Genomic DNA, 27,157 nt, shown 5'->3' on the forward strand with positions numbered 1-27,157 from the left:
CAAATAAATGCTGTTAAGTTGATCTTTCTATTAATCAAAGGATACTGACATTTCTTTTCATTTTCAGCACTCATAATAATAAGAACTATTATTAATAACTGAACACCAATAATAACTGATAAATTGATCATCAAATCAGCATATTATTATGATTTCTGAAGGACCATGTGACACTGAAGACTGGAGTAATGATGCTGAAAATTCAGCTTTGCATCACAGAAATAAATTATAATTTAACAGAAATTCACACAGAAGGTAGTTATTTTAAATTCTAAAAATATTTCACATTATTATTGATTTTACTGCATTTTTGAACAAATAAAGGCAGCTTTAGTGAGCAAAAGAGATCTGACAATTGCATTTATTTCAATGCCCATATTATTAATTATTAAATAATACATTAGACTTAACAGCCATACCGGGGTGCTTTTCTCGCCCCAATCCCACTTATGTTTCTACAACACCATTTTATTGTATTTTTTTCAGAAGTATATTGATGTAACTGCAAGGAAATATCTTTTAAATATTGTAAGATTTCCACAGACAGAATTTCAAAACAAACACAAGCTTCTTCAAACAACTCAACAGTTTTTATTTAGGAAAATTCAGTCAGCCCGTTTAATTTTCTAAAGGTAACGTTCGTTTAGAACATACACATTTACCAGCACACAGAACTACTGCTCCTGTTTGATTTCCACAAAGCCCTACTCACAAACGTTATGTTAAGACAACCTGCACGTTAAACAAAAAACACTTCTGATTATTTCTACACAGTTACCGCTTTACATACATATATGCTTTCCATGAGGTGCGACTGAGGCGGGACGGGGGTCGTGGGATGAGGTCACTAGTGTCCAGTCTTTTCCGTCGGAGCTGAGGAAGGTTTGTGTGTGACATTGAGGTCATGTGACGTGCCGAGTCCGTTTAAAACCAGTGTTGAGACTTCAAGAACAATAATTTAGCAGAAATCCATAGAGGCGCCCAGCGTTAGCAGACTGGGGTTACAAATAAAGAGGAGAAAGGAGTAAGTCATTAGTGGTGTTTATCAGGCAGACGTGGATGTCCAGAAAGAGGTCACCTGGGGGTCAACGCGAGACCGCTTCCTGTCGCAAATGTCTGTTACGCAGGAGTTCTCACTCGCTTTTGGTTAAAAAGTCGCGTTCAGATGATGAGACGCTATGTCTTCCCTCTCCGATCCAGTCTGCCGCACGGAACTGTGGGTAAACTCCTCCCAACACACACCTGTCAGCTGAGGACAAGAAAACAGGAAGCGATTACTGCAGATCACTGCAAACTAAAAGAAATATTATGTTTTGGATTTTTGTACCATTAAAATTTGTGGCATTTCGTTGCCAATTCTTATTAACGTAATGGTAAAAAAATATCATAATGTGTCTGACTGTTTTTTTTTTTTTTAATTATTAATAAATTAAAGTCAGTACAAAAAACACAATTATAATGTAAAAACATATGTTAATATTTAATAACATGCACATATTCATTAATAAAAACTTGATTTTTGTTGGTTATTGTCATACCATTCTCTGTTTATATTATTATTATTGTTATTTATTATTTTATTATTAATACATACATACATACACACATATATACATATACACACACATATATATATATATATATATATATATATATATATATATATATATATATATATATATATACAATGCATGCTGAATTATTATTTATTACATTTTTATTATAGTCATGTTATCAGCTAAAGACAAAAAAAGAAGGAAAACCATTTTTTCCCCAATGACTATACAATAATAATAAATATTATTATTATTGTTGTTGTTACAAATAGTTAATTTTAATTAATTTCAATTAACACATAAATAGAATAATATCATTAATATTTTAAAAAATTATATATATTTAAAAATTTATATAATTTCAATAAAATCAATAAAAAAGTTTCTGGTCAGTAAAATGTTTTATTTTTAATAAAAGTATAAATTTCTTCAGCAAGGAGGCATTAAATAGGCTCTTTTGAACTTTCTATTTGTCAAATAATACACAGAAATGTTTCTTGAGCAGCAAATCAGTAATGATGCTGAAAATTCAGCTTTGCATCATGAAATAAATTACATTTTAACATGCATTCAAGTAGAAAACAGTTAAATTGTAATAATATTTGACATTATTACAGTTTTTACTGTGTTTTTGATCAAATGAATGCAGGCTTGTTGAGCAGAAGAGACTTTAAAAAACATAAAAGCATGAACGGGGGTGTATATAAATCCCACCATATACATGAAAGATTAAAAAAAAAAAAAAGTTTTATAAAACATTTTTTAATAAAAAAAAATAGTGATGCTTGCTTTAGCAAACAACATTAATAAATACATAAATATAATCTCTCAGAAGTTCTGTCCTTGCAATCAGCATTTCTCATCAGTTGTGTAATTTCTACTGATGACTTGCGGTTTATTTAGTGTTGTGCAGTTTCACACAGTCCTTCTGTGTGTTGTGTCCTGACATGAGGTGTGTTCTGGCACCTGGATCAGGACACGACGCAGCGGCAGCTCATGCAGTCCTGTCCGCTCTCGTCCGGCGGGTTCAGCTTCCTCATCTTGTGCTGACGGATCTCTCGCACCAGCGTGTAAAACGCATCCTCCACACCCTGCACACACACCACACAACCAATGCGCATGCTATCAACAGATCCGAGAAACTTCTCACATCTCACAGATGTGTAACAGGTCTATGAACAGCACTGGAGATGACAACACACGAAAGTGACAGACATACTAGAGTAATGTGTGGTAAATTACTTGGTGTCTTTTTCTCACAGTTCTCATCAGATGAGGAAAACACAAAGTGGCAGTGAGTCATTTCCTGCAGTGTTATACAATACAGCCTGTGTGTGTGTGTGTGTGTGTGTAGGTGGCCGTGAGGAGAATTACAGTCAATCCAAAGAATCTTTCAGAAACATTAAACTTATAAAACCCCTGAGACTAACTCTAGACTCAGAAAGCCAATATCTAGATCCATCATAAATGTTGTCCTTGATAAGCTACAAACTGTAAAATCTTCAAGAAACAACCAGCACTTATGCATAGTACTTCATTACACATTACTTCATTTTTAAATATGAGACTTTACATTTAGACAAAATGACACAATTAAATGCACAACTTGTCTCCTTCACAAAAATATTGTTTTGCAATGCGTGTTATATCTAGTTTGAGGCAGGATTATTATAGTTAACTAGAACTATATCAAATAAATAAATAAAAATGTGCATAATTTTTCCATAAAATAACCCTTACCTAAAATAAAATGTAAAAAAAAGAAAGAAAATTAATTAACATTTTATGTCAGCTAACTGCCAAAGCAACATTTCTCATTTTTATTCCATTAAAACTTAAATAATAATAATAATTAAAACTATATAGATTTCACTAAAAACTAAAATAACTTAACTAAAATTAGACTGAAAAAAAAGAAAATGCAAAAAATTTTAAATAATTCAAAATATTAAAAAAATAGTACCTTAATAGTACCTCAATGTTCCTAAAACGTTAGTTTTATTTTTCAGAATCATTGATTAGATTTTATATATGTATAAAAAAATAAAAAATATACTACTATTGCAATAGCACTGTGCTGTAGTGGTGAAGCCCTTTCGAAATGCTGCTTCATGACGCTTCGAAACCTTTGCGAATCATTTGTTTTGATTCAGTGATTCACAGCGTGTTTGAAACCGACACCTGATTTCAGTAACATTTCAAAACGCTTCAAAGTGTCAGTGGTTCGGCGCGAGGATCTCTGTGAACCCAGTGTCTGTGGTATTTACCTGATCTCCGATCAAATTTATACATGTGTAGACACTTTTAATGAGACATTTATGAAATATATTAAAACGAAGAGAAGTTAACAGACTCTTATTGGCCTGTTTAGACAAAATCTCCATAAAAAAGCCCTGCAAACTAATAACACATTATACAGACACTTCGTAGTTAATGATATTAGATGATTTGTTTGTAAACATTGTTTTTACACCAGCATGTGGTGTTTAGAGCGAAAACATAAATCATTTTGTAAGGCAACTGGTTCAACTGATTTAAAGTTTTAAAAAGTTTTGTTTCTTCTATCAATACTGTGCTGTAAAATAAAATAAAAATAGTGTTTATTATTATTATTATTATTATTATTAATTTCAGTGCATTTATCACACGAAGCTGTGGTAGGAATTCAGAAGGCTTGGAATATTTGCATCGATAGTATTAGTATTTTTTTTTCTGCACAAAACAAAACCAAAAAGCAATAAATAAATAAATTAATTAAAATAATTAAAAACACGAAACAAAGCAAAAAACTAAACACAAAAGCAAAAAAGCACACAAAACAAAGCAATAAATAAATAAATAAATGACTAAATAAATAAATAACTAAAATAATAATAAAAAACACAAAACAAGGCAAAAAAACTAACACACAAAGCCAAAAAAGCACACAAAACACATAAATAAATAAAATGAAATAAATGACTAAATAAATAAATAATTAAAAATAATAATAAAAAAACACAAAGGCAAAGCAAAAAAACAAAACAAACAAAAACACAAAACTAAAAAACACAAAACACAGCTAAAAGAAAAGAAAGGAAGGCAAAGCAAAACATAAAATACTAAAGAAATACTGTATTGTATGTGGGTCAGTTATTTTGTATACATTTTATTCAGATGAGTATACTTTAAGAAATTTTGATGTTGGACACTGACTAGTTTTGCTCTAATAAATAAGTAAATAAATAAAATGACAAATGACTAAATAAATAAATACATAACTCTATCTTTAAAAGCCTGACTGAAATCCTCCCACTGACTGACCTGTCGTGTTTTGGCGGAGGTCTCGATGAAGGGGATCCCGTAGCTGCGGGCGAGCTCCTGCGCTTGCCGTGTGTCCACCGTCCGGGTCGGGAGGTCACACTTGTTACCCACCAGCACCATGGGCACATCATCCGAGTCCTTCACCCGCTTGATCTGTTCCCTGAGCACCAACACAAGACAAGGTCAAACACAACCAGACATTGGATCACAAGCAAAATGTGGACAAACACTGCTAATCTTGAGTTGAACAATTCATTTTTTTAGTTTTCAGCATCATTACTCTTCAGTCTTCAGTAGCTGTGTACTGCCAAAAATCCGGCAATACGATACGTATATTATATATTAGGACCTGCTTCACACGGGACGCGGCGGGACCGAGGCAGCGCCCTCGCCACAGTCCCACAGGGGACGTTACCACAAAAGCCCAAATGACGGCATACTTCAGCTTTGTACACCGAATCAGGAACAATCAGGGAAAATTCTTTCATCCTCCATTACTAGTAGCAAATAGTGATATTAATTTTATTTTTTCAAATATTGATATTTCGTTTTTGAGAATCGATACAGTATCGCCAAACAAAAGATCGCGATAGTCACGTGTATCGATATTTTCTTACACCTGTAGCATTTGGATCAATCAGACACACAAATGTTTGTTACATTTAACAAATAATATCTAACGCCTCATCATCTAACCAAAGGGTCAATGGACCATTCCCCCAAAAGAAAGCTATCACCTCAAAATGGACAGAACAGGCCTCTGGTTCCCTAGCAACCAAAGGCCATACAAATAACACTAGGTTTACGACGCCCAAAAATGTGTCCAAGCAACTCTTCACTCAAGTCTCTCAGAAACAGACTCTTCCCTAATTAATTCATAAAAAAACCTTTCTTATCCTGAACCCCCCCAATCTAATTTCATATGCACGACACTATTCTAGAGACAAAGAGTTGTAAAACTTCCCTCCATTGGCTCATTCACATCCTGAGGGTGTGACATCATCCCCCTATATAGATCAGTGATCACCAGATCAGGGCGGTTCTTCTAGATTCAGGAATTCGAGAAGATGTTGAGCTAAGAGCTCTCAAAACCACACTAAGCTTGTGCCAGGCTTCGGCCTTGACTATTCATTCATCAAGATCATCTGATTCAAACTGGTCTCATCAACTCACTTCAGCAGAGACCAACTGGAGCCCCAAAGTGCATCAGGACTCTTTTTCAAACAGGCGAGACTTGCAAGTATCAATCTCTTATTAACCGATACATTAAGTATCATATGCACCTTTTACAAAGGTGTGTTTGAACTAAGAAACTGATGTTTCCTTAAGGCTGTAGATCTGCTGAATATCAAGATAGCTTCATGTCTTTTTCTTCTCTTTACTGCTTAAGCTTGAGCCCTTTTTCCTATGCCAACTGTATGCATGTGTGTGTGTGTATGTTAGACTAGTTTAAGTGTTTATGTAGTTAATAAAGCCTTATTTGTATCACACTTGAAGTTGTTCATTGTTTGCTCATAACTGAAGTCCCTAATCATGCAGATTTTTGCTACATGCTCTGAGTAGAATTGTAGAGTAAGAAAGTTATTTTCCTTTACCAGGAAATTAATGTTCTTAGAATTGACAGACAGATGACAGTGAGAGGTCAAGTAAAAACTTACAGTGGATCTAAATATGTATAATTACTCATAAACAGTTATGATTGATTATTCATATTTCCACTTTGAGCTGATTCATTACACACCCCTAATCTTCAGTGTCACGTGATCCTTCAGAAATCATTCTAATATGATTATTTTGTGTTTAATTTGTGCCTTAATTATTCCAAACGTTTGACTGATAGTGTATATGATGCAAACTGATTATCGTACTCAAGTGCCACCTACGGCTGATATTAAACAGTGCATTACTGTTCCCATCTTGTACTGTACTTCATGTACTAAAAATCCATTACCCACAAACAACAAATGGATTGATATAATCCAGTTATTTTTTTCCCCTTTTCACCTTTCATGTCTCTCTCTCTCTCTCTCTCCTTTAGTCTAAATGAGTGCTCGATTTCATCCTCCATCTCTCTTTCTGCTGTCCTTTCAGGCACAACTACTGAATATTTTGTGACAGATGCTCAGTCATAATGCAATTTAAGGATCCGACGGGTGTAATCCAAGTTGTGTTTCTGTTGTTTCATCAAACGTGCTGATAAATAACACTAAGAGCCAATAGTGGGCATCGGAATCAATGCTAACGTGATTTCGGCTCACGCTAGATGCCTCTTTCTGTGATTTACAGTTGAACAGGACGCCTTCAGCTCTTGGCCTGAATAACACTAAAACATGTCTAAAACATGTATGGTTTAAATGTGACTTCTGTGATCTGTGCTTCAAACATCGACAATGGACCTTTGTTTGCACACAAAAATTTCACTGAAACTTTATTAATGTGACTGCGCTTTTAAACCGCATTAACACAGACATCTGACCTCCCAACTGACACAATCAACATTCAAAAAGGTTAGCCAATCATAACAGAAGTTATTTACATACAGAAGACTTAAAGGAAACGTTCAACATATAGTTGAAGGAATGTGAGGGCTATTGAAGAGTTATTTTGAGGGCTAGACAGCTGATTTTCAAACACACACACACCTGTACTGATGAATGTCCTCAAAGGACTTGGTGTTATTGATGGCGAAGACACAGAGGAAGCCCTCTCCTGTCCTCATGTACTGGTCCCTCATGGCGCTGTACTCCTCCTGACCTGCAGTGTCCAAGATGTCCAGGAGACACGTCTCTCCGTCAATCACCACCTGCTTCCTGTAGGAGTCCTGCAGAGAGACACCCAGCCCAATCAACACCAAACTCACGTTTGCTTCCATCAGTAAGACCGTTTCTTGTTTATTTCTTACCTAACAGCCAACAATCATAAGTTATTTCACACACATGGACATGATATGATGTCTTTAAAATTACTTTTCTTATAATGTGCCGAATAAAGGACTTTGGGGACAAAAAACGAGAGGGATCAAAGCAGCAAACGGGCAGTAGAGAAGGTTGAGTTGTGTCCTGACACATAAACAAGCATCTCTGTGCTCGTGTGTGTTAGCGCACAGCGACCCGGCCATAAAAAGATCATTGTTTGCCCAGAGATGGGTGTGGCGGGAAAAGAGGACAGAGAGAGCGTGAGGGACGTGTGGAAGCGCACACACACATCCCTCACATTGAGAGCAAACGCAGGTCAAGGGGAAACTCGTGCAGTTTATTTGACTCTGTGTGCTAAGAAACACACAGACTGAATGAATGAATGGTATTTGATTCATTGCCCAGTGATGATGTGAGATATAGTGAAAAGAGGGAACACTGGTCAATATAATAAAACAATGTACAGTACAAGAAAACTAAGGATGTACCAGAATCAAATCAAGCACAAGGTTCCATTAGTTAACTTACATTAGGGTTATAAAAAGGTGGAACATTTCCGGTAAATTTCCGAAAACATTCCAGAAATTTTGGAAACTTTCCAGGTTATTGGTTTTTTTTTTTTTTTTTTGGAATATTCCAGGAATTTTTGTAAAGTTTCCAGAAATTTTCCAGTCGACCCCTTTGCAACCTTAACTAACATATAGGAATAGTTCACCCAAAAATGAAAATTTGCTGAAAATGTACTCACCCTCAGGCCATCATTTGGAGAAATTTAGCATCACTGGCTCACCAGTGGATCCTCTGCAGTGAATGGGTGCCGTCAGAATGAGAGTCCAAACAGCTGATAAAAAAAAAAAGTAATCCACACCACTCCAGTCCATCAGTTAATGGCTTGTGAAGCAAAAAGCCTCCATCAATCCATCATTAAGGCGTTTTAACTTTGTTAAACTTTGCTTCCGGCCAAAATATGAGTCCACAATCCATTTATAACACTTCATCCAGTGAAAAAGACCATCCACTGTTGTCCCCTCACATCAAAATCCATTGATATAGTTTTGCAGAATTGTTTTGAATTGTCCGTTTTCAGATCAAGCACCAAACGGTGCTTGATCTGTGCAGATTTCTCTCCTGATTCAGGCCAGGTGAATTTTTTAATGGAGTAAGCAATATTATGAAGAGAGGACTCATGTTTTAGTGGGAAAAAATGGTTTGACGTTAAAAACGCTCTGATGGATTGCAGGTTTTCTCTTCATTAGACATTAACTGATGGACTGGACTGGAGTCGATTACTTGTGGATTATTGTGATGTTTTTATCAGCTGTTTGGACTCTCATTCTGACGGTACCCATTCACTGCAGAGGATCCACTAGTGAACAACTGATGCAATGCTACATTTCTCCAAATCTGATAAAGAAACAAACTCATCTACATCTTGGATGGCCTCGGGGGGTGGGGGGCTACATTTTCAGCAAATTTGAATGTTTTTCGGTGAACCATTCCTTTAATTATAGGCAATGATTACCTAAATGAGAAACACAATGTAGGCTACATTTCACTGCTTTCATTAAATGAAGAAAGTTTGTTCATTGGCATTGTGAAAGTTATCAGTATTATACTGACCTCTGAAATCTCTGTAACTCTGTACAATAAGTTTCCATTAGTTACTGCATTAACTAACAATAAACAATAACATTTTTACAGTATTTATTAATCTTTGTTAATCTTACAAGCCGATACAAATACAACTGTTCATGGTTAGTTAATATTACCTCAGTTCAATTAAATAATATAAATAGATATTTGATGAATTTTGACAAAGTTACAATTCTAATGAAGATGAATAAATGCTTCAGAAGTAGTTCGTTCATGCTAACTACTGCAAAAAAAGTAATGTTAAAGGAACACTCAACCGTTTTTTGAAATAGGGCTTATTCACATTATTTCCTACATTTAGATAGGTGGGCAAATGCATTTTTGCGTCAGTGCATGCATTGTTTAAGTTTGACTGGGTCGGCGTTAGCTTAGCTTAGCACAATGAATGGAATCCTTTGTTGCCAGCTAGCATGGCCTGAGTAAAAGTGATCAAAAAAATGTAAAAAACCCACCTAATTACTTCTTGTGGCCTGCGTATTCACAACGAGTACAAATAGCGATCCAGATTAACACTAGGCGATTTCCTAGGCAGATATTGACTTGGGACTATATTATGGGGAAGCACAGGCGAAGCACTGCTGCTTAGGCGAAGCACTGCTACTTCGGTGCAGAGATATCACGCAACACATGAAATCCCACGACTTCCGTCAACATACCGGCGTGAATAGTAGCTGCCTGGCTATTTTCCTTACAGTACACGAATGGCGATGAACATGGCTGATTTTGAGAGAGACGAAGAGGGTGACTTCTCAGACAGTCAAGAACCAGAACCATACCTATTTGAACCAGAGTTTACAGAAGATGAGCTGCGTGCTTTGGAAATAGAACGACAGGAGGAGGAGGTTGCGATCGCTCGTGATGAGAGCCAACATGAACTGGTGGTGTGAATGTGGGGGAATATGCCAATCTATGCCGACGGAAATAGAGTGTCTATGCTGTAGAGAGTGGGACATGTTTTTGCCATTGATGACCAGGCTCAACACGTCAGATCAAGATGAGTGTGCCCGAAGTTGTGTCACATCTACAGAGGATTTCACGGCGCTGATCCATTCTGCAGTACTCGATTATTTTTCCGGTGTGACAAAGTGAACTGGAAAAAACGCCCCACGCCGAATGGACCAAATGGACAGCTGTCCACAGAGTAAGTGATTATTTTAATCATGACGCATGTATAGATCGACCCATATTATAGCTGTATTCACATAGAGTTGATGTTTTCACAGGCAATATAGGTTATATAGGAAGAGAAATAAAAGACAACTTACATGTGCACTTTGTTCTTCCTGTGTTGTCAAAGTAGTCTTCTGGTGCAAAATGTTCTTCGCAAACACGATACTGCTTTATTTTGTTGAGAGGCGTTGAACTACAGATCTCCAGAGCTGCTAGCCATTTATTTCTCAGTTCCACATTAGGTGGAATTCTGTGAAACATTACATTCGTGTATGTCCTTTGCTTGTTCTCACAACCTTTTGCTATGCAGGTAATAACCATGTTTGCTGTAACTTCTCAAAATAAATCATCCAAAAGCGAAGACACTCGGTGCAGGTCACGCCGGTATGTTCTTCTTCTTCTGTTTTTTTTGACGCGTTGCACGCCGGTATGTTGACGGAATTCGTGGGATTTCATGTGTTGCGTGATATCTCTGCGCCGAAGTAGCAGTGCTTCGCCTGTGCTTCCCCATAATATAGTCCCAAGTCAATATCTGCCTAGGAAATCGCCTAGTGTTAATCTGGATCGCTATTTGTACTCGTTGTGAATACGCAGGCCACAAGAAGTAATTAGGTGGGTTTTTTTTTATTTTTTTTGATCACTTTTACTCAGGCCATGCTAGCTGGCAACAAAGGATTCCATTCATTGTGCTAAGCTAAGCTAACGCCGACCCAGTCAAACTAAAACAATGCATGCACTGACACAAAAATGCATTTGCCCATCTATCTAAATGTAGGAAATAATGTGAATAAGCCCTATTTCAAAAAACGGTGGAGTGTTCCTTTAATGAATAAAAGCCTATTGTAAAGAGTTACAAACAAAATTCTATTTTGACAAGATATTTCTACAAGAAAGCATGACATATTGTGGATTAGGGGAGTTGCAATATTGAAGATAATTACCATGGGATTTAAAAAGTAAAATACTGATGTCATGCCAGTAAGAAATCTGGTTGACACTCCAACGCAGTAGGTGGCAGCACTGCACATTAACCCCAGCTGCCATCCATCACGAAATGGGAAAAAAAGATGATGACTCAATGTATAGCAATTAATAATCCAATACAATAATTTAGCTAGAATAAAGAAGATATTTCACTGATTATTATACCCATTAACTCACACTGTATGGACAAAATACTCTAACTAGCTGCTACAGCATTGCAGACCTTCCCAATGATATACGACAGACAACTATACTATTTGTATGATGTTACGGTTTCTAATTATCATTAGTATGATCATATTTCATGAATTGTTAAATTACTGTCAGCAAAAGCGGTAAATAGAATTTGGCAAAAAATAATCACTTATTATCTAACAGCTGCAGTTGAAAGGGTAAAAACACAAAGTGCAGTTTTTGATTATGTACTGATATCGACCACAGTGCCCTGATGATATTTTATATATAGCTGATAAACCTTATATATTACTGGCGGAGATCACTCAATGAACACACAAACATTACCTCTATAGTGGGGTCGTATTCATCCACAAAGTGGTTCTGGATGAGTTGTATGGTGAGAGCGCTCTTGCCCACGCCTCCAGCGCCCACCACCACCAGCTTGTATTCAGTCATTCCTTCACTCCTCTTCAACCTCTCTCCACACCTGAGGAGAAACCAGCAGCACCATCAATACAGACAAACCTCCAGCAGTCTAAAGTCTCACTGTCTCACTTCCAAATCTTTGACTATTTGACTAAATATTTTACATTTTAACTAAAGCCTGCAGATTATTACAAGCTGGTTCATTTTGGTGCCTTTTCTGTGGTTATTCATCAATATTAAAGACCAGATACAGCAAGCCGACTTCAAAGAACTAGCAGAGACGAAGTCCGACTGAAGTCACCTACATCTCGGACAAAAAGATATGTTTGAACACAACACAAAGACTACAGCCAACAACGCATGTACATTCTGCACCTGCGTAAGAGGAAATTCCTCTCCATACCAGTAGGTGGCAGCAGTTTGTATGGGTCACTCGTAAAGGACTGTGAATATACAAACGACAAACAACGCAGTGCTGTGTATTTTGATTGCTTTGGCACTCTCACCAAATTTTTTGTCTTGTGTACTGGTTCACCAATGCCAAGTTCACACTGCACGATTTTCAAAGTCGTGGGATCACTGTTGTTTATTTTTCAGTCAGAACTCATTTTGCACAGCAGGATTTTGAGTCGCAGACAGGTCCAGATACTATTAAGCATGCAAAATATTTCATGGGTGTCTGTGATCATCTCAGATCGCGTCTTTGATCCTGTACACTGTGTGATTGTTACCTGCATGAACGAGCATTGATTTGCCAATGATTTTGGCATGGTCTACGTTTTTACAAAACCTGTCGGCGAGTAAAAATCGGGGCTAAAATCGTACAGTGTGAAATCATTACAAGCTTACCAGCCAATCTAGGATGTTTCCTAAAACCATTGTTAGCCAACTAGCGCAAGTTCCCTCATTGGAAACAAAGCTAAATGATTTGATGTTTTACGAAACCATAGTTGCAACGAACATTTGCAAACAGTATCGCAATCTTTTGTGGTCAGAACACCAGTTCGGCATGGTGTGTCACAGTCTTAAGGAGTGCATTAAGGTACGTTTACAAGACAATCATGTACTAAATATGAAAAACTCTTTTACGTATAAAAAGTTTTACGTATAGACAACAATGTTGTCAAAATGATCCCTGTTCACATTTTTCCAAATTGAAAATGACTAAAAACGTTTTATGCTGTTTTAGGCAAACCAGGCCAGTAGTTGGCGATGTCACTATGTACAGAAATATTAACATCTGCGCACATGTGCATTCCTATAGACTGATCACATATTACACATGCGCATGACATCAGCGTTTTCACAAATCAATGATTTTGTAGCTTACATGGAGACGATAATGATATACTTTACAAAAGCTTGTACTTTGAAATCCGTTTTAAAATGTTTGCTTTTCAGGCCACTCAAACCTTATGGAAATTAGGGCTTGGTGATAACACGTTTACAATAATTAATCACAATATATTTTAAATGTTCAATACAATGTCTACACGCCAAAAGCAGTACAAAACAGAATCCCATTAGAAGGCTTTTCCATGGATTTACTGTAGGAACGCTAACAGCACCATGCTATTGTGGCAGAAATGTCAGATTTAAATACGGAATTTTATTTTATTATTAATGTAGACATGTATTAAATGTATTAAAGGAGTAAGTTAAATAAAATTAAAATAATGCATTTAGCAGACGCTTTTATCCAAAGCGACTTACAGTGCATTCAGGCTATCAATTTTTACCTATCATGTGTTCCCGGGGAATCGAACCCCCAACCTTGCGCTTCATAACGCAATGCTCTACCACTTGAACTACAGGAACACTAAAGATAAAAACTAAAGAGTAAAGATTGTTATCTAGCTATAGCATTTGTGCATATGTATTTATACCCCACAGTTACATTTTACCATAGTATTGCAGTGATATTTGTGGTTTTACCTTTAGTTATCATGATCTAATTGTTTGATACTATAGATGACCAACAGTTAATTTTAATAATGTACTAACTCAAACAGTCAGAATATTTTCATATTACCCGATAAACATGAGGTTGTTATGATTTTTACTTTCACATGATTTCTATCCATATCATCCTGCCCTAATTAACAATGATATACACTTTTACTATAATAAACCCAGATAGCACGTACATCTCCAAGATGTTAAAGATCGCTTCATCTGAAAAGCAGCTGCGGTGTACAAACATCTGATAGACGTCTTTTATGATCAGTTTTACATACATTCTAAATCATAAACATCTTTAAGACATCTTCTAAACATCTGATAGAAAAAGTCCTATAGAAGTATTGCAGATGAGCGAACACAAAAAAATATGTCTTGTAGATGTAATGCAGATGCCAAATAGACGTCTCTGTGATTGTGCGTGTGCTGTCAGGAAAACTATGGTTAATTTTTCGTAGGAATACGCTGATTTTGTATAAAAGAATGGCCAAAAGACATAAAAATTATTCAGTTTTTTTTGTTGAAAACGGTGTCGTGTAAAAAGCAAGACCAAGAGTCTTGGAGAATTTCTCCTAAAGAAATCTGGAATGCTCTTTCATGTTTCACTGTTTAGTATTCAGTGACCAAACTCGCACAGAACTGCAAGGAAGATAAACTATGAAATATGAAAAGCATTCTGGCACTTGAAATAAGACCCAAGCTTGCAGTGCACTGAGCTTTAATCTGATAAATGATCATTTGGTGAGTTTCGGTTCAAGTTTCAACATGGTCTAAAACAACATTAACTCTAAATGTGATCCAGCAAGCGTCCCTCATTGGTTTTATTGTTATAGGCTGGTAGGTTTCGGGTGGTTGATGTTGTTTTGTGTGGTGTCCTGTGATTTCATCACAACTGGATTTCCAAAGAAGAATCAGCTCCTGAGAAATGCAAATCAGTGTCTACTATTTCGTAATGTGACTTGTTTTAGTTAGTTATTTCTGCCCCACATGACATGCGAGAGTTAAGTCAAAAATCAAGCATTCATTCCCACAACTTTTCCATTCATACCCTTATTCTAGTAAAATTTTAGCCCTAATTTTACTAAACAAGGAGACCAAATTAGTACAATGTTGCCACGATTTAACTAAAATGTTATAAAACACGGCCACAAATTACATTTGTTGAAAAATGAAACTCTTAACACACATTGCAAACTCTTAAAGGGACAGTTCACTCAATTACTTCACCCCATAGACTGTATAAAAACATGGACGTAGTGTCCGTGACGTCACCCGTAGACTTCTGAAGTATGTTTTTGAAGCCTAAAGTGTGCAGAGCGGGCCGTCGCCATCTTGGCAGCATGTCACCGTGCGACTCTGCCGGACAAATCAAAAATGGGCAAAAAGGCGGGAGCTAGTTGCTGAAGCCACACCCACCTAGCACGACGGCAGTGTCAGCAGCGGCAATCCACCTGTCACTCAAGTGGCCACGCCCTTAATTATGCAGAACTTTAAGTCTTAATATAATTTAAACGGATGAGTTATAAAAAAATTCACCCCCTCACAGTTGTCATGAAGGGCAAAATTAGCTATTTAGACCAAAATCATTTTTTGCACCAGGTTGTAAACATGTTTTTTACTGCTGTAAAGTTGGGTATTTTAACATGGGGAGTCTATGGAACTGACTCCCTTTTGCAGCCAGCCTCAAGCGGCCAGTCGATGAATTGCAGTTTTAGTCACTTCCTTATTGGCCTCACGAGAGAAAGCGGGAGGTTGGCGCTCGCTTCACCCCCATGTCATTCTAAACCGTTATGACTTTTCCTTCTGTGAAAGTCAGTGGAGTAGAAGAAAAACAATTCTTAAAATATAGTAGTTTTTGTTCCACAGAAGAAATAAAGCGATTCAGGGAAATTAATAAATGATGACTTCATGAAAGTTATTCATAAATATCCTCATACTTATTGAGTGGGGGTCGTGGCATTCTGCAAATTTAATTAAGCTAAAAAATAAAAAGATCAAACTATTTTCAATTCTGTTTTTCAAGGTTGTTATTATATAGTATAACAAATATCGTTAATCATTCAATTTTTTTGTAGAGTCTAAAAACTTTGTACATGTGTTTTAATTTTTTTTTGTTTTTCTTTATTGTGGACACACTTATTCGTCGTTGACCCTGCCTCAAATCACATAACACACTACAAGGTGCACTTTAACACACAACAGTGGTGAGCATCTAAAACAGCACCAGACAGACTATATTAGGCCCAGGGAGTGGAGTTTTATTATTAGATATCTATTTTTTCTTCATTGGACTGTAAGCACAGCTCAGGATCGGCAGAGGTGCGTCTGCAGCATTAATGGTTCATGAAAACACTACATTTCTTGGTACTATTGAGACTGAGACTTATGTCCAGTACAGTGTATCTGTGAGTACTGGATGATTAATGAGTAACTCTACAAACACACACACACACACACACACACACATGATTGAGCTATTAAAGGCAAAGGGCAGGGAGTTCATTCATTATGTATGACTGCCTTTAATCCTTGAAAGCCAAACAAAGCACTGGGGAAAATCCAACAGAAGAAATTAAGATTTAAGTAGTAATACATATAATATAAAATAATAATAATAATATAAAAAAATGGTTTTAAGTATGTGAGACAACATTCACATTAAACGTACCTTTCATAATGAGACATATTTCTGCGTGAAACAGAATATTCACCTGGAAATAATGTTGGGTGGGGCCAGGGTTATTTGAAATAAACTAAAACTAAAACCTAAAAAAAAAAAAAAAGAAATTATATAATAATACATTTATTTCAACTAATTTCCAAGTCCTTTTTCATCTTAATTTACTTTAAGTACTAAAATAAAACAGAAAAAAATAAATGTTTAAAGACAACAAAAAATAATAATAAAAATAAAAAATACTACTACTACTAATAATAATTACTAAAACGAACATGAAAGGCAGACAATCTTAAGATATTTAAATTAAATAAATTAAAAGTTGATTCAAATAATTTTTTTTATACTAAAATAACACTTGATCATGGGACTTCAGGAAAGCTTAATTTGAGTGAATTGCGCAAAGTATAATAGATATATATAAATATGTTTTGTTATAGCCTCATGCATTTGGTTACATCACAAGAAAAGGTGTTTCACTGTTACCTTTACATTACATTTGATTACATTTCAATGAAAGACTACAAAAAATAATATTTCAATTAAAATAGCATGCACTAATAAACTGTAATTAATAAAGTAAATATGTCATAATTTGTGTTTAAAAAAATACGATTTACCATCTAGTTAAATAAGAGTACAATGAAAGTCCAATAGTCATTCTCAAAAAAGCATATTATGTCTGCTGATGTTCAGAAGTAGTTTTGTAAAACCTGTGGTGAGTGACAGCATCACTTTCAGTTTCAGTTTAACATGGATGAACAATGTTTGGTCAAATTTAGGCCATGATTTGAATAAGCCTTCCAACTAAACTGGGGCACAGAGAGGGGAGGATGAAAGAGTAACACACACACACACAAAGAGGGCAATGAAAGTTTGATTAGGACCTTCTGTCAGAGCGACATGTTTTTTGGGATGAACATTGGATCAGTAGAGACAAGACTGCAGGTCCCATCGGGGAATCTCCATCCCACGCTCTCCAAGACTCACAATCAGAGCCAAAGCACCGGGGGCTTTCACAGGGTCCCAATGAAGTCCCGTAGTCCTGTACAGTTTCTAAACCTGACACAAGTGTTTTTTTCAGAGTATTTTAGACCCAAGGATGAATGTTCATCCATTTCTACTCACCCTCGAAGCATCCTATATGTGTGTGACTTTCTTCTTTCAAAATAATCCAATCTAAATTATTTAAAAAATTGTGCTTGCTCCTCCAAACCTTTCAAAGGGGTTAAGCGGGTGTTTGTTATAACCTTTAACAATTAGTGGTCAACCAATATACGAATATTTGGCATTTTTCACTCAGTTCTCACATCCTCCCTCTTGTTCACTGTCGTCATTAACAGTTCTGTCTAATACAGATAGAAGTCGGTCTAAAAATCAGACAGAACGGTTAAACAAAGGTATTACATGTATACAAATAAGTAATATAACAATTGCTTTTATATTATTAGTAATAGAAAAGCAGACATGTCTCGTTTGTTGTCAGCATTTAGCAAATACACATTTACATAATTTGAAAAATTATTATAAAACGATTCAGTTCGATTTGGTGAACTGGTTCAAAAAGAACCGGTTACAGCGAATGATTCGTTCGCGAACCGGATATGACAAACTGCTTTTTTTTTAACTCTCTCACAACAGACCCGGAAGAGAAGACAATGCTGAATAAAGTCGTAGTTTTTGCTATTTTTGGAACAAAATGTATTTTCGATGCTTCAAAATATTCTAACTGACCCTCTGATGTCACATGGACTACTTTGATGATGTTTTTCTTACCTTTCTGGACATGGACAGTATACCGTACACACAGCTTCAATGGAGGGACTGAGAGCTCTCAGACTAAATCTAAAATATCTTAAACTGTGTTCAGAAGATAAACGGAGGTCTTAAAGGTTTGGAACGACATGAGGGTGAGTTATTAATGACATAATTTTGATTATTGGGTGAACCCTTAAATAGAATTAAAAAGGATGAGTTATAAAAAAATTCACCCCCCTCACAGTTGTCATTAAGGTCAAAATTAGCTATTTAGACAAAAATCATTTTTTGCACCAGGCTGTAAACATGTTTTTTTCAGCAGTAAAGTTGTGCATTTTAACATGGAGAGTCTATGGAACTGACTCCCTTTTGCAGCCAGCCTCAAGCGGCCAGTCGATGAATTGTGGTTTTAGTCACTTCCGTGTTGGTTTCACGAGAGAGGTGAGAAGGGTGTCGCTTTCCATTAATGAACATTTAATTTCGCAAACTTAGTCAAATCTTGTTGAGATCTTGTGAGATCATTTATATCCTGCATGACTGCTATATATTTATATATATATGATTCCCAATGCACAAAAAACTTCCCAAATTACTTAGTGCTATGTTGGTTATAGTGTTGACTTTTTTATGAAATACTTATTTATTTGTGAAAAAAACATTGTCATCTAAAGCATGTTTATTTTACAAATTATTTAAAATTCCTTAAATATTGATTGAAATAAGTAAATTGATATCAGCCACCCTGCTTTCCAAGATATCGGCATCAGCTGTGAAAAAACCCAATATCGGTCCACCACTAGTAACATATATCTTGTCACAATATATTGAAGCAAAAAAAATGCAACAATATGTATCATGTATGGTTCAAACAAAAAGCAAGTTTAGACAGATTTAATATAATATCAGATAAGGCAATGGTGCATTAAATTTGATAAGCCCAGAAGATCACACATTAAATTAATTACTAAAAATAATTTTTAAGAAAATTTTTAATGAAATGCAATATTTAAAAAAAACAAATAACTATATGTAGTCAGAGACAGAGTGCAAGCATACATGTATAACACAATTCTGTATTTCTAGAAGTATGAATATTTCTATTCAGATATCATGAGGGTATCGTATCTTGAGATCAGCATTGTGTACTGAACCACACTGTGTATTCTTACATCCCTAATTTATTTTATTTCTGCTTTATTTCAGTAAATAAATTAGGGCTGAAATGATTCATCGAGTTACTCGATTACAAAAATTCCTCAAGGCAAAAACTCGAAGCCTCGTTAAATTCCTATGACGCACACCATAGCACGTGATACATTTTGAATTTAGTTGCCGTGATGGCGGAGACTAAAGATGTCCATAAACGGCAGAGAATGTCTCAAGTTTGGGATCATTACATTCTTAAAAAAGACGAGAACAAGGTGCAATGTGTCTACTGCAAAGTAGACCTGGCATTCCACAGCAGTACGACTTCAATGATTCAGTATCTGAACCGAAAACATCCAGTCCATGCTGTTTCAACGTAGCCTAAGCCTATACATTGATGTTCGCTGATTTTAATCCCATACTGTATTTGTAGCGATGTCGTGATGCAGTCTGACTAGATATGTTTAGCTTCGATGTTTTTAAGTAGTAAACATATTCACGTTCAATTGCAAGAGAATATAGCCTAAAATAGGCTTCGTTTTGGAGCCAAATGTTGGAGTTGGAATCAATACCTCTGTGTTTTTTTTTGTTTGTTTTTTTTAGAAATAAGAAACCAAATGCTTGATCTTTTCACAACCACATCATTTTCGTTATTCATTATTTGTTTTGGTTGTTTAAATACACAGCAAAAAAATGTAGCCGATTAATCGATTACAAAAAGAATCGATAGCTGCAGCCTTTGAATAAATGGTCTTAACTGGTTTAACCTGGCAGGTTTAGTGAAAAAATGGGTGGAAATCCTCTTTTAATGGAAGTCTAAGCAATTTTCCCCTTGTTTTGTAATCTGGCAGGTGAATATGGTAAGTTTGATTGCTTAGGAAAGCAGCAACATTCCTCTCGTCAGCAAGTGGCGTGATTTATCATTGAAAAACTACAGGCAAGGCTGAAAGCAAGAACTAGACATCAGCTCTGGGATCTGCCAAGGCTTTAGAGCCGCATACATACACCCTGTCACCATGAGCGGCCAATATGAAACCCTATAGTCTCTCTGGAAGCCCAGGATAAACGTACTGACACTATCAGCTCTGCGCTTTACTGACATGCATCCAATACCTACACTGTAAAAAAAAAAACGTAGATTCTACGGTAAAACGCTGGCAGCTGGGGTTGCCAGAATTCCACCGTAAAGTTACGGGTAAAACATTTTTTTCTTTTACGGTTGGCAGCCATTGTCATTGTTGTTTCTACGGTTAAATCTGGTGCTTGAGTCAATGATTTACTGTAAAATAAAAAGTATTAACTTTAGGAAAAAATATTTTTATAAACAACGGTTTTATACCTTAAAAAATACAGTTACATTGTTGTAGGTTTAACGGTTTTACTTTATATTTACAGTTTAATACCATAATTTAACTGATATAATATTAATATACGAACTTATTGAAGCACTGAAATCTGTTTTGTACCTTTGTATTACACTGGTAACCACCAAAAGCAGGTGGTGATGAGAGAGTCATGTGGTGAAACAAAGCCCATCACAAGCATCTTTTAAATAATAAGATACATAGAAGGTGCACGGTGTCATTCACACAAGCACTAAACACCATCATGGTGAGACTCATTAAACTGAAATATGCAATAAACATTAATTTAACAACATTTTATGTAACATACAAACCTAATAAACATAACAGATGAGAAAAAATTAAGAAGAAACATAGTTATTTCAAAGAAAAAACATCAAATTCAAACAAAATTTGAAATGCAACGCAGAGAATTCTGGGAACGTAAGTTTACGGTTTTTCCCTGTAAAGTTTACAGGAAATTACCGTTAACCAGTAAACAGGTTTGTACTGTAGCATTTTCACAGTTTTTTACCGTTAAAATCACAGTCATTTTTACAGTGTAGGATTTGAAACGAAAATGATTTGCCTAATTGTGATCCCGACAATTAGAGTCATTAAAAATCTTACATTTATAAACATTATGTTAGGGCACAAGAAAATGGTCTCAACAGAATCTGAAGTATCAATTTTCCCTAAGCCTCAACCCTACAACAGGACTAGGACTAAGTGATTTCCAGTTCGGCTCGGACAGTAAAAGGAATCTCACAAGGGAGACGAAGGAATCGAACACTGAGGAACCATAACAGATCCAGACTGAGCAAGCGACTGACATCATAGCCCAAAATAACCAGCACTGGCTAGATCATTACATCTGTCTAGCCTAAATGTGCTGCCCTGCACTGCAAACTCTTTAAGACGATGTTTGTCTGAATGCATGGGAAATACATTACTGTACACAGTAGGGCTGCACAATTCTGAAAAAAAAAATCACAGTTGTCAATTATTCCTTCGAAATTGTAATTGCGATTATTAATTACGATTATCACAATTTATATTGGATGATGTTTATACCATTGTTTGAAGCAACTGCACGCCATATTTTTATATGAAAATAAACAAGCTGAAAACACTAACACTGAAAAACTTGTATGGCTTTGGAACTTTGAACAATTACATAGTTGTGGCACCTGTGATTGTAATCGCGATTAGAAATTTGATTAACTGTGCAGTCCCACTTGCACCGTAATAATTAATTAATACAACAATATATCTCAAATAAATATAATAATAATAATTTTAAAAAGCATAAACTGGTTTTCCGGTTTTATAGTTTTTTCAACATTATTCATTTACGATTCTAGTATGTAATAATGTTTTAGCATTTATTTTTTATTTAAGTTTTAGTAATTTTACTAGGTGATTGTCATGTTTATTATTTTTCCATCTATTTATTTATTTTTTGTTTGCTTTAGTTTAATTTAGAACCCAAACACTAATTGTTTTTAGTTAGTTTCCAAAGCAACATTTCACATTTTCATTTAAGATTTTTAAAAGCATTTCCATCTAATATTAGTTATTAGTTATTATATTCAACCTTGATGATGCATTGCTTGCTGACGTATTATAAGACATATATAATCAGGTCATCACAAAATGTCCTGACTGTCAACATATTTAAATAATTTATGAAAACAATAAACCTGAAAAATAGCCATTGAAATAAAGTGCTTGATTTGTAATTTAAGACTGTCATGGTTTCAATTTTTTTTGGGGGGGGGAGGGGGGGGGGGGGCAAATACTTGAAGAACAAATATTTCTTCCTTTTATTCTTGCCAATTTTAAGGAATAACCAATAAAATGGCTCAAGTGAAAGGAGTCTCTTCAAATAAAGATTGTGTTGATTGCATTACTCCAGTAGGTGGCAAAAAGGACTGTTTTTTTTCATTTAATCAATTACTCAAGAAGACTCGAGATTCATTTAAAAAACTGTGAATCATCCATTAATTAAACAGGAATTTATGAATGACACTGAATTAATTTTAAGCGTGTTTGAATTAATGATTCAAATGAGTATTTTTTTTTTTTTATAGACTGGAACATGTTATTCTGTGTAGTTGTCTGATTTATGGAATCGTGATCTCTATTTTAACCAAAACAAAAACGATTTTAAAACAAATAGATTCTCAGTTAATTCTGAATTAGGAGCCGTTCACATATCGCGTCTAAAAATGCTTTCTCCTTCTTACAAGTGCTTGAGCTCCAAGGCGTCTGTCGTTGCTATGCAACCATGAACTGCGCTCTCCACAATGACGAAGAAGTATCAGCTATGATCAGCTGTTCAGCTGAGCTTTCGATGTTGTCATGGAAAGGTTAGTTGTTTTTATCACGTGACCTGCGTTCGCTTGCGGCATTCTGAAAAGTTGAGATGTTTTTTATCTCACCACGCTACAGCATAAGCGCGGACGGACAAACATCCGCGTCGCAACCGCGTCGCTTCTTTTAAGAGCACGCGTCCATACCACAGACAGGTGGTCGCTGAATAAAACTCCTACAAATACCACGGAATCACGGAACAATGTCGGCAACTCGGCATTATTTAATCCTATGACCAGTGTTCGTAACAGCTGCTATTACTTAGCTATTTGCAGCTCCCTAAATACAATGGCAAGCTGTTTTATAGATGAGGCATTCGCGTTTTCCATTTTGACCCACAGACTTTCTTAGCTATAGTTGCACGCACATATAGAGCAACGTGTTTCCACTTTCAAAGTGTATGGCAATATTTCAGCTAAGTCAAACAGTTAAACGATGCTTTGAAAGTTTAAAACGTACCAGAGCAGGCTTCCAGCACTCAGCTAGTGGGGGAGGGGCAGTGTGAACTGCAGCGTCTCCAGCAACACAGAGCTGCCTGTATCGGCGAACGCAGCAGCCAGTGATGCCGATACACGTAAAATCCTCAAAAATCGGCCCGATATATCGGTTGATCCCTACTCCTCTATGCCCCACCTTCTAAAACGTGTAGATTTTTACAAGGCTCATTGTTCTGAAAAGCGAGGTGTGCTCTGATTGGCCAGTTATCCAGTGCGTTGTGATTGGCTGAATGCCTCAAGCATGTGATGGAAATGTTACACCCTTTAAAACTTAAAAATTCCAACCTCAATACTGACAAGACAAAAACGATATAACCCATTATAAACAAGGCATCTGTAGCATCCAGTGGGGACATAATTACTGATTGTAATGACTTGTACTTTGTTTTTATGCATTGCATCGCAACACGTAAACATAAAACCATGTCTGCATTTGTGATCTGAGAAACAAAAAACAACAAGTGCTACTCTACACTACTCGAAACTCCAGTTGAATCGTCATTGGCAAATTTTTTAAATATAAAAACGTACTTACAGGCTGTGAGTCAAAAGTGCCAGACTGTCCTTGCAAAGTCGGAATTGCCCAACTTTATAGAAACAGACACCGGCATTGTAGGCTACTCTCACAGGAAACAGTTCTTGCCCTCTGTAAAATGGGCTGCACACATCTCAATATTCGGGTTGAATACAACGGTGTTGTAAATACAACTTAACCAGTGATTTCTTGTTGTGTCCTCTTTTGGAAGGCCAAACAATGTAGCTTAGCTTTCGCAAACAAACACAGCTTCTCCACAACATGGCGGCGGATGCGAGAATAACAGTTACACCTTCATTCTTTGCGTGAACATTTGGGCGGTGTTATGCAAATCTTCCCACACAGTGACGTGTTGGGGGGGGGCATGTTTAAATGAGGCGTTTTAGGGGAGCGTGGATGAGACTTAACTCTTATAAAGAATATCTCTTTGGATTTAAGACTTTAGTCTTTGCAACTTTACAGATCTTCTTCATGCACCAAGAGCTTGTAACACAAAAAAATGTAAACCGCATCATATGACCCCCTTAATGAGTTGGTCATTAAGGGGTCATATCATGCCACTGTGAATAGATAAGAATCCTAAAGTTGCAAACACTAAAGTCTCAAACCCAAAGAGATATTCTTTATAAAAGTTTTGACTCGTCACACCCCCTAAAGCGGCTCGTTTAAACACGCCCCACATATCTACATCACTGTATGGGAAGATTTGCATAACACTGCCCAAATGTTCACGCAAAGAAAGAAGGCGTAACTTTGATTCTCACTACAGTATTGTTGCTGCAGTCGCTGTTTCGTTATGAAATCGAAACTACTTTGTTTGGCTAGTTATAACTAGAAATCAGTGGTTAAATTGTATTTACAACACTGTTCCAGAACAGTTCATAATGTTAATTTACATATTTAAAGGATTTGCCACTGATGATTCAAACGCAAATTTTGAGCAGTGTAGAGTAGAGCTTGTTGTTTGTCGTTTCTCCAATCACAAATGCAGACATGGTTTTATGTTTACGTGGCTTGATTTCATTATAATCAATAATTATGTCCCCACTGGATGCAACAAATGCCTCATTTGTAATGGGTTTTATTGGTTTTATCTTGTCATGCTGGTGTTCTGACTGGGACACAGCTTCACCGTATGGTGAGGGGCGTAACATTTCCGTCACACGCTTGAGGCATTCGGCCAATCACAACGCAGTGGATAGCTGGCCAATCAGAGCACACCTCGCTTTTCAGATCGATGAGCTTTGTAAAAATGTATGTGTTTCAGAAAGGAGGGGCATAGAGTAGAAACAATAATGTACAGTATGTGGAAAATGTTTTTTGAACCTTTAACTGCATAAACACATTATATTACACCCAATACACCAAATAATGTTATTTTTAGCTACATCACACGACCCCTTTAATTGATAAAACCTAGTCTCTAATGTGACAGCACCTACTCACATCTTCTTAAACAGTCTTTAAGACTTCAGGAGAACATCTGGTTCCTTTCACTTTATAAACAGTGAAAATCCACAAAACACGCTGTAACAATCAACAACAGGTGCAGTAAAATATCAAACTTTTTTACTTAAGCGACCTTAACTTTATTGACCTGCGTTAAATCAGACAATTTAACTTCCGCAATGCTCTTTATCGAATCCTACTATGTTGAGGAATCTTAATATTCATAAGCGGAGCCTTTGCCATTGGCGCGTTATCAAGCGACGTCAGCGGATACTAATTAGTATTCAGCAAACGGTCCTTCGCAATTGGACCCTTACGACGCAAACTTGGGAAGGACTACTTAATATGCATGAGCTCGTCTTCGTCATAGTAGAATTTTCAATGGTTCGTCCGGTACTACGGGGCGTCACCCGAGTCTATACAGAGAGGCTCGTAACGGTCACATGGATGTCACTAAAACCTAACAAATAAGACAGCAGACAACATGTTTACATTTAGTGTTAGACGTGAAATCTTTTCCGTCAACAAAAAGAAGCAACGGTCAGTCTGATCGATTGCTGAGTCTGGTTCAATGTAAACTGATTCAGTGTTTACATGCTTAAACAGGTTTGGGTAACTACAATATAAACTAATTAAATAAATACTATATGATTTCTATTTTTTTTTTTTCAATTTTCATCAAATAGTTTAAAATAAAACGCTGATTATTAAAATTACTGGACAGTACTGGAATCCATAAGGACCATCGATGACTGATCGTTCACACAAATGTAAACATTATCCATGCATTTATAAAAACGCACCCATAATCACCATAAATATCGTCCAACTGTGTGTGTAAATTAATATAAATATGTGTTTTAGGTGAGCAATATTTCAACTATGAGTCGCTCCTCTTGGTCTCCTTACGATATTACATTGCAATCAAATGATTTATGCTTTAATAACAAAAAAATGATCACTTCACCTCTGATTCCCCGGATACAGTCACTCTTCAGGAGATTTCGATTCTTTCGAGATTTCCCTGAATTGCATTAGATGTAGCAGACAGTCCAGGGTGAACAATGTGCTCCGCTGTAGTGTGTGTATATGTGTGTGTGTGTGTGCGCGCGCAGTACAGCCTACGCCCAGCCCCACATCACACACAGCCACGCCCCTTCACCCAAATCACCAATCCTACTGCGGCAGAAGCTCAGCTTATAAATATTAAGTAGATCCTGGTGACGTTGCTCG

The 27,157-nt window shown here is 36.2% G+C and overlaps 1 protein-coding gene across 2 annotated transcripts; it reads right to left on the minus strand.

Annotated features, from left to right (window-relative positions):
- Positions 1–568: 568 nt before the first annotated feature.
- hrasa (HRas proto-oncogene, GTPase a) lies at positions 569–27,044 on the minus strand. 2 transcript variants are annotated; one of them, XM_059546055.1, is made up of 6 exons: positions 26,892–27,044; positions 12,104–12,245; positions 7,502–7,680; positions 4,860–5,019; positions 2,523–2,647; positions 569–1,249 (listed from the first exon to the last, which is right to left on the minus strand). In XM_059546055.1, exons 2-5 carry the CDS (start codon positions 12,212–12,214, stop codon positions 2,528–2,530), a joined length of 570 nt encoding a protein of 189 aa, XP_059402038.1. In that variant the 5' UTR covers positions 12,215–12,245; positions 26,892–27,044; the 3' UTR covers positions 569–1,249; positions 2,523–2,527. The 2 variants fall into 2 exon arrangements, with proteins under 2 accessions (XP_059402038.1, XP_059402039.1); XM_059546056.1 differs by having other exon boundaries at positions 12,104–12,233; positions 26,892–27,037.
- Between the last annotated feature and the right edge of the window lie 113 nt (positions 27,045–27,157).

This window comes from Carassius carassius, chromosome 50 (genome assembly GCF_963082965.1).
Source record: "Carassius carassius chromosome 50, fCarCar2.1, whole genome shotgun sequence".
Taxonomy (NCBI): Eukaryota; Metazoa; Chordata; class Actinopteri; order Cypriniformes; family Cyprinidae; genus Carassius; species Carassius carassius.

Coding starts and splice junctions, on each gene's coding strand:
- hrasa (XM_059546055.1), bottom strand. CDS start 12,214: ATGACTGAATACAAGCTGGTGGTGGTGGGCGCTGGAGGCGTGGGCAAG. Junction 7,681..12,103: donor AATACGACCCCACTATAGAG/GTAATGTTTGTG, acceptor GTCTCTCTGCAG/GACTCCTACAGGAAGCAGGT. Junction 5,020..7,501: donor GAGGACATTCATCAGTACAG/GTGTGTGTGTGT, acceptor GTTGGTGCTCAG/GGAACAGATCAAGCGGGTGA.